At 43.8% G+C, this 7,971-nt stretch overlaps 1 protein-coding gene across 1 annotated transcript; it reads left to right on the top strand.

The window, feature by feature from the left end:
- Positions 1-2,435: 2,435 nt before the first annotated feature.
- On the top strand, positions 2,436-6,978 carry LOC308333673 (uncharacterized protein; the record flags this gene model as incomplete). Its single annotated transcript, XM_080790128.1, has 7 exons — positions 2,436-2,799; positions 4,182-4,268; positions 4,582-4,644; positions 5,343-5,411; positions 5,563-5,771; positions 6,288-6,816; positions 6,908-6,978. The coding sequence occupies 7 exons, from the start codon at positions 2,436-2,438 to the stop codon at positions 6,976-6,978; spliced, it is 1,392 nt and encodes a 463-aa protein (XP_080646254.1).
- Positions 6,979-7,971: the final 993 nt, after the last annotated feature.

Here is a 7,971-nt window from a genome sequence, read left to right as displayed (position 1 = left end):
TTTACCGCAAAGCGACAAAAGCGCAAAATAAGATTGCAAAAGCAGTGTAGGCTTAAGGTCAAAGACCACCACAAAACACTCGCAAACCTACAATATAAGGCAAATGAGCCAAAACGATGAGACACAGACCAGCAAGAAAAGAAAACCTGCTCAAACCAGTTCTCAACAAGTGATGTCCTTAGGGGTGTGCACCAACTATGGCACCAACTTAGGCAAGTTACAAACTTCAGAAACTCAGTATAAAGTTAGCTACTGAAATGAATTACTGAAAATAATTTGCAAACAAGAGAGCCTAAAGCCAATAAAGCCAATTAATTGATTAAGGTGGATAAAATAAATCCAAACCTTAAAAAATAAAATTCAAATATGCACACCAACAAATTGAATTAATTTCAAAGTTAGGGAAATTTAAACAGATCTATAGTTTCGACGAGCCCCCATCATGTTGCGGTCTCCAAGCAAAGTGCATAAATAACACAAGTGGCTCGAATTGGAGAACTCAACATAAAGGAAGGACATCACGAAATCACAAGTTTAACGGTTTTTATTAACCAAACTTCCCCACAGGGATGGAAACATGGAAACATGTGAGCAACCAAAATATTAAACAATACATAAGTGTCAGTGGTACTTTACCAACTTAGGAGAATTGAGGAAGACCTGGAGATGCCGGCAAACACAGGAGAATGAGGGGGGCCCCAGGCCACCCCCTGTAGGGACGTCGAAGCCGTTCCCCCCCCGCCTAACTTACAACCAACTAATACTAACAACGAAAACAAAGACTGCCGGTCATCCCCAGGCCAAACTAAAGTAAATTAAAGTAAACTCAAAACAAGTATTGACATGGTGTGGGACTGAGATGTTGCTGGGTCTGTGTCTGCCATGACACTGAGCTGGCTGGCTTTTATAGAGAGGGCTGCAGCAGATGACAATTAGGGGAATCTGCTGCAGGTATGCCAGTCTGGGTGTGTCAGTCTGAGTGGGGAGGAGAGACAGAGAATTAGCACAGACAATGATTGAATGACTGAGTATGTGTGTGTGAGTGAGTGATGTCATGGCCACACGCAACACCTGTCAGCCATAACACTACGGTGAAAAAAAAATAAAAGAAAATACCGGCTATAAAGGTTGATTGAGTGGGACAGTCCGTTAGCATGGCCTCTCTTAAGCAACTGCATGGGTGAATGTATACTGAACAAAACAAACAAAAAATAGTTACAATACGTATATATGCTATTTGTCCACCACCAGCTGCCATGATCGTCCGTATCATTGATGTCGGCCAGGTATCTACATAGTTCAACATTGTTTTCCCAGGTTCTGATCCACAAGCTCACATCCTCACGATGAGGCGCGTGGTGACACGTTGTGAGCTTGTTTCACTATTTTCTTCTTCGTAATGTTTTGGACATTATACATTATACTATAGCCTATATATACTTAAAGTATATATTCATTCATATATACTCTAAGCCTATATACGACGTGACGTCCTTCTGCATAACTGTCTGGTAGCTTGCACAAGATCCACGCACGTGAAAAAAAAAGATGAGTACTTTGACGTAGTACACAGAATATATAAATAGCTACCGGACAATCAATTCCAGCCATTAATGCTGCAAGGGTCTGCAGCACAAGCACAGGTGATTTTCACTAAAAGGTTTGGTTTCAAGGGTTCCTTAAAGCTTAAAGGACAACTTTTGTTTTTTTCAACCAATGTTTTAGGTTGTTATTAACTCATCGAATGCGCAAAGCGTTTTTAAACGTTTTATTATAGCCGAGCGCAAGAAGCGCAAGACGTTTTAAAACGTTTTATGGTCCAAAAAACGTTTTTTGATTGATTTCTATAGTTCAACTATATTTGCGCCCGGACAGCAAAAAAAGCAGCACCGATCGGATCTACAACCCTCCGATGCCGTCATCCGACCGAAAGTTATAAAAAGGGCAGGATGCCGCGCTCCCCTTGTGGGAGTAGGTAGTATTTGTGGAGACACGTTGACATCGGTTTGGTTTTGAGCAGTGCAGTTTGAGTGAGTTTTTTGAGCAATCGTCCATTTAGTTTAGTACATTTAGATCACATAGTCGTCCATTTAGTATATATTATTAGATTAGTTTATTATTATATAGGTATAGTTTAGTCTTTAGTCCGTCCGTTTAGTCTTTAGTTGTCCGTTTAGTAGTCCGTCCGTTTAGAGTAGTATACGTCCTTTAGCATACGTCCATAGTATAGGCCACGTTAGTTAGTTTTTTCCAGTTAGGTTTTGTTTTTAGTTAGTAGTAATAGTAGGATTTAGGGATCAGTGTTCAGTGTTCAGTGTTTTGTTCGTTTTGTCAGTCTAGTGAAGTGTAGTAGTGTTAGTTTAGTGAACTGTTTGTCAGTGTCTCCCGTGTACCCTTTCCCCGCGTCTAGTCGTTGTCCGTCGCCATTTTGCGACATGCCACGCAGGCGCCCCCCATGTCCCGGTCCTGGTCAGCCCTCGATCGCCGAGTGGCTTATGGCCAACAAGGTGGAGGACGAGACCGACTCGGAACCAGAGGCCTCTGGTTTCGAGCAGGACACCCAGGCTGGCCCTAGCCTGCAGCAGCCTTTGGAGGCAGATGTGCCGGCGGCGGCGGTCCCGGTTCCACCACCACGTCGGTCGTCCCGCGTTGCAGCGGCTGCTGCGGCAGCTCCTCCGCCGTCTCCCGTCACTCTCTCCCCGGGAGAAAGTGATCAGGAGGACGAGGAGGATGTTGTCGATTTTGAGGACGACTGGAGCCCCACCAGGGAAGACCTGGACGAGTACGACCAGGAAGGCGGTAAGAAAGAACCTCCATTTTACAATTTTACTGTGGACCTATGCCACGTTAGTTTTTATTTTTTATCAATTGTTGTATGCCACGTTAGTTTACTGCTAAGCTAAATACTGAATCGCTAAATACTGAATCGCGTTTTGTTACTGTACTTTCTAATCTACTGTGAGTGAATCCCTGAGACCCTGTTGCATCTGAATCAAATAATTATAAGACGAAAATATCTAATGTATTGTTAGCGTGCGTCTGTCTGTGTGTCTGTCCCGCTGTTACTGTATAGAAATAAATTATTTGCATTATGTAACATCTGCACGACATATAAAAAATGCATCCCATTCATCCATCCCATCCCATCCCACCAGCGGCAGTCTGATTCTAAACTATTGTTAGCTTGAATATAATGTCACGCATGCTAGCATCGCATCATTGTGATGTAGGGATGACTGGATGCTAGCATGCTAATAGTACATGCGCATGCTAGCATCCCATCCCATGATGGAGGGATGACTGCCGAGTCATCCCTCCATCATGGGATGGGATGCTAGCATGCGCATGTACTATTAGCATGCTAGCATCCAGTCATCCCTACATCACAATGATGCGATGCTAGCATGCGTGACATTATATTCAAGCTAACAATAGTTTAGAATCAGACTGCCGCTGGTGGGATGGGATGGGATGGATGAATGGGATGCATTTTTTATATGTCGTGCAGATGTTACATAATGCAAATAATTTATTTCTATACAGTAACAGCGGGACAGACACACAGACAGACGCACGCTAACAATACATTAGATATTTTCGTCTTATAATTATTTGATTCAGATGCAACAGGGTCTCAGGGATTCACTCACAGTAGATTAGAAAGTACAGTAACAAAACGCGATTCAGTATTTAGCTAACAATAGTTTAGAATGTGATCATAGTTTACTACACACTACATCCAGTACAATGTAAATTCATTTTCACAATGCAAACGCATGTACTATTGTAGTGACATAGTCATCCCTCCATCTCAGACTGCCGCTGGTGGGATGGGATGGGATGCATGGATGATTTTTTTTATAAGTGCAGATGTTACATAATCCAAATCATTTATTTCTATACAGTAACAGCGGGACAGACACACAGACAGACAGACATGATCTGCAGGGTCTCAGCTGCGAACGCAGCTCGTACACATGTCTATCTGTCTGTCTGTGTGTCTGTCCCGCTGTTACTGTATATGTGGACCTGGCCCCTTTTGTGCCCATATATGGAGCCGAGTGATTCACAAATCACTCGGCTCCATATATGGGCACAAAGGGGACACACACAGACAGACAGACATGATCTGCTAGGTCTCATAGTAAGTGAATACATTGTAATATTGATTATGTTTTCAGGCATGTCAGACCACGAGTCAGACTCAGACAAGTGGCTTTCAGACTCAGACGAGGAGATGGGTGAGTCTGCCCAGGCACCCCATGGAGGTATGAGAACAAAATGTTCTACATTTTCATTCAAACACTTCGATTATAGCACTATATATGTACTATATGATATGCATGCGTGTTCCTGCTCATTCTGTCCGTACCTTATTGACTTAGTGTTATATTGGCCTCAGCTGCCTGACATTTTTCCTGACAGTTTTCTGTTTTCATGTCATGGTTATCAATATGGTTATGCAGAAAGGTTGTCACTGAGTCAGGTCAGGCAGCTGAGGCCATATAATAACACTAAGTCGATAAGATACAATAGATTTCATGTACACATTTTGATAATATTACTGTGATATAATTTCAGCCCTGTCTGATGATGACCACCACCAGCCTTCCAGAAGTGCTGCTGCCGTTCCACACGGATGGGGTGAGTTTAGAATGTGATCATAGTTTACTACACACTACATCCAGTACAATGTAAATTCAATTTCACAATGCAAACACATGTACTATTGTAGTGACATTATATTCAGGCTAACAATATCTGCATTTGATACCTGTGCTTATTGTAAGTCTCTTCAATAGAATTGATATGATGTACATATTTTGATATTTTACTGTGATTTTTATTTCAGCCATATCTGATTCTGATGACCCATTATCACAGCCATTGTCCAGGGCTGCTGCTGCCGTTTCACACGGACAGGGTGAGTTTAGCATGTGATACCAGTTTACTACGCACCACATTCAATTACAATGTCAATTCAATTTCACAATGCAAACACATGTACTCTTGTACTGACATTCTATGCAGGCTAACATGCTAACAATATCTGCATTTTATATCTGTGCTTATTGTAACTAAGTCACTTAGATAAAATTGATTTGATGTACATATTTTGATATGGGATTTCATTTCAGCAGATGACATTGACCGGCCATCACCCTTTGATGATGCTGCTGCTGGTTTGGGTGAGTTTTGCATGTGACCCTAGTTTACTATGCACCACATTTGATTATAAATGTAAATTTACTATGACAGTACTTTTACTTTATGACAGTACAGTAAATGAAGGCTAACTACATGTGCTTGGACCTAAATGCCTGAATTGATCTACATTTCAGACACGCTGTTTCTGGATGATGGTGAACGGCCATCAACCAGTTCTGCAGAGCCTGTTGCCAGCGAGCTCGGTGAGACTTATTTTGAGAATCAGATTTATTGTCACATCACAGGTTTACAGAGTAAAAAAAGTGTGAGCATAGCAGCAAATGTATACAGTACTACACAAATAAAAATGTATTTTATGGTAATTTTGTACATGTATATGTGTTTATAATGTAGCTGGTGACCGTCCAGCTGAGGCAGCCTCTGAGTGGTCTGATGTTGGCTGGAAACCCCACCACATCCCCTTCACCGCCGACCCGGGTGCCCACCATCCACTGACAGCAGACAGTGCCCCGTGGGAGTTCTTCCAGCTCTTCCTGACAGATGAGTTGCTGGCGGACATCGTGGTCCAAACCAACCTCTATGCGAAGTTGGTTTATGATAAGGTAAAATTATGTAATTTAGATGGCATATTATGTAGACATGGCATTCTATAGTGTATACTTACGGTACTAGAAAACCGAGCACCACTTTTTTTGAGTGGTGCAAGTATGTTACTTATTTATACCAGTAAGGGGCGCCAGAAACGGAGAGAGGGGTAGTGCTGTGTTTTTTTTAGCAACACTTTTTTTTTTTTTTTGAGTGGTGCAGTGATTCAACCACTCCTATAGGCAGCTATGTGTGTCCCTGGGTTTGTCTGTGCCACATGGTAACTCTGTCATTTCTCAACCATTTTGGACACGAGGCGGCTCGCCGGAACCGGGCCGGCCGCCTGGCCGCATTCCGGCACCACTCACTTCACGATGGTGTGATTTTTTTTTTTTTTTTTTTTTTTTTGAAATTTGATATTTTTTTATTTTTTTATTATATATATATACACCTTTCCTTTTTTTTTTTTTTTTTTTTTTTTTTTCTTTCCCCTTCCTTTTATCTATATACTAAATGTCAATTTTAAATTGTAGGTCCCTGTCGAGCAGGTCCACTCGAGAATGTGGCGGTGGAGAGAGGTCACCTTAACGGAGCTCAAGAACTTTCTGGCGCTCTACTTTCTGACCGGCATCATAAAGTTGCCCCGCCTGGAGCTGTACTGGAGCACCGACGAGGTTCTTTCAACCCCCTTTTTCAACCAGACCATGGCCCGTGACCGGTTCCAGATACTGCTAAGAGTGATTCACTTTTCAGACAATGCGGCAGGGGACCCGGCGGACAGGCTGCACAAGGTGAGGCCAGTGTTGGACTACTTGTTGGCCAAATTCAAGGACATGTTCACACCAGCACAGAACATCTCTATAGATGAGGGAATGATGCTCTGGAGAGGTAGGTTGGCCTTCAGGGTTTACAACCCCCTTAAGCCGATCAAGTATGGCCTGAAGTCGTACATACTTTGTGACAGCAAGACAGGTTACTGCTATAGCCTTAAACCCTATGTAGGGCAAAAGTCGCCCTTGATTCCGACAGTTGAACACCTGATGGCTGACTTGGCACATCAGGGTTACATATTGTATATGGACAATTATTATAACAGTGTAAAAATGTGCAATAATCTTAGACGGTTGGGAACGCATGTCTGTGGGACTCTAAGGAGAAACCGGGGAGAACCTCCTGCCATTAGAGATGTTACCCTCAGCCAGCTGGCACCTGGAGAACGGATAATGCGCCATAAAGATAATGTAATGGTAATTGCATGGCGGGACAAAAACATTGTCAGGGCTCTGTCAACTGTACATGACAACAAGATGGTCACGGTCCTGGAGAGGGAAAAGGGGAGGGCGGTCCGACGAGAGCTCATAAAGCCTCAAGCCATTGCAGCGTACAACCAGTACATGAACGGGGTCGATAAATTAGACCAGATGATCTCATATTACCCGTTTACACGCAGAACATTCAAGTGGACTAAAAAGTTTATCATGTATTTGTTCAGCATTGCTATGTATAATGCTTTCTGTCTCTTCAAAATCGCCACAAGGGGCACCCCCAAAAGAAAGACTCTGTTATCGTTCCTGGTCAGCATCATCAAGGAATGGGGCAACTTGCGGGAGGTTCGGGTGGGTGCAGAGGGGGAGGTGGGTGCAGAGGGGGGGGAGCAGATGGGAGAGCCGCTGGGTGCAGTGGGGGGGGAGGAAGCCCCTGGAGAGCCGCTGGGTGCAGTGGGGGGGGAGGAAGCCCCTGGAGAGCCGCTGGGTGCAGTGGGGGGGGAGGAAGCCCCTGGAGAGCCGCTGGGTGCAGTGGGGGGGGGGGGAGCCCCAAGAGCCCAAAGGTCAGCGAGGGTGGGTGCAGTGGGGGGATCCTCTAGGCCACCACGCAGAGACCCTGACAGCAGGCTGTCAGGGCTGCTTAGAAACCATGAGCTGATAAGAATCCCCAAAGCCCCAGGCAGCCGCAAAAAGACACCCCAAAGGCGGTGTCGGGTTTGCAGCGTTCCGGGTCAGCGGCATGAGACGAGCTTCATGTGCAAAGCCTGTGGGGTGCCCCTGCATAGTGGTACTTGTTACCACAAGTACCACACCAGTAGGTTTTACAAGGTTTAATTTTGTTGTGTTTTTTTATGTTTATTTTGACTGAACTTTATATTGTTGTGTTTTTTATGTTTATTTTGACTGAACTTTATATTGTGTATTTGTGTATTTTTGTGTATTTTTTGTGTAT

Source organism: Protomyctophum bolini, assembly GCF_963924005.1.
Source record: "Protomyctophum bolini genome assembly, chromosome: 18".
Classification (NCBI taxonomy): domain Eukaryota; kingdom Metazoa; phylum Chordata; class Actinopteri; order Myctophiformes; family Myctophidae; genus Protomyctophum; species Protomyctophum bolini.
The sequence above is the reverse complement of the archived record's forward strand: the minus strand, read 5'-3'. Positions and strand labels throughout refer to the sequence as shown.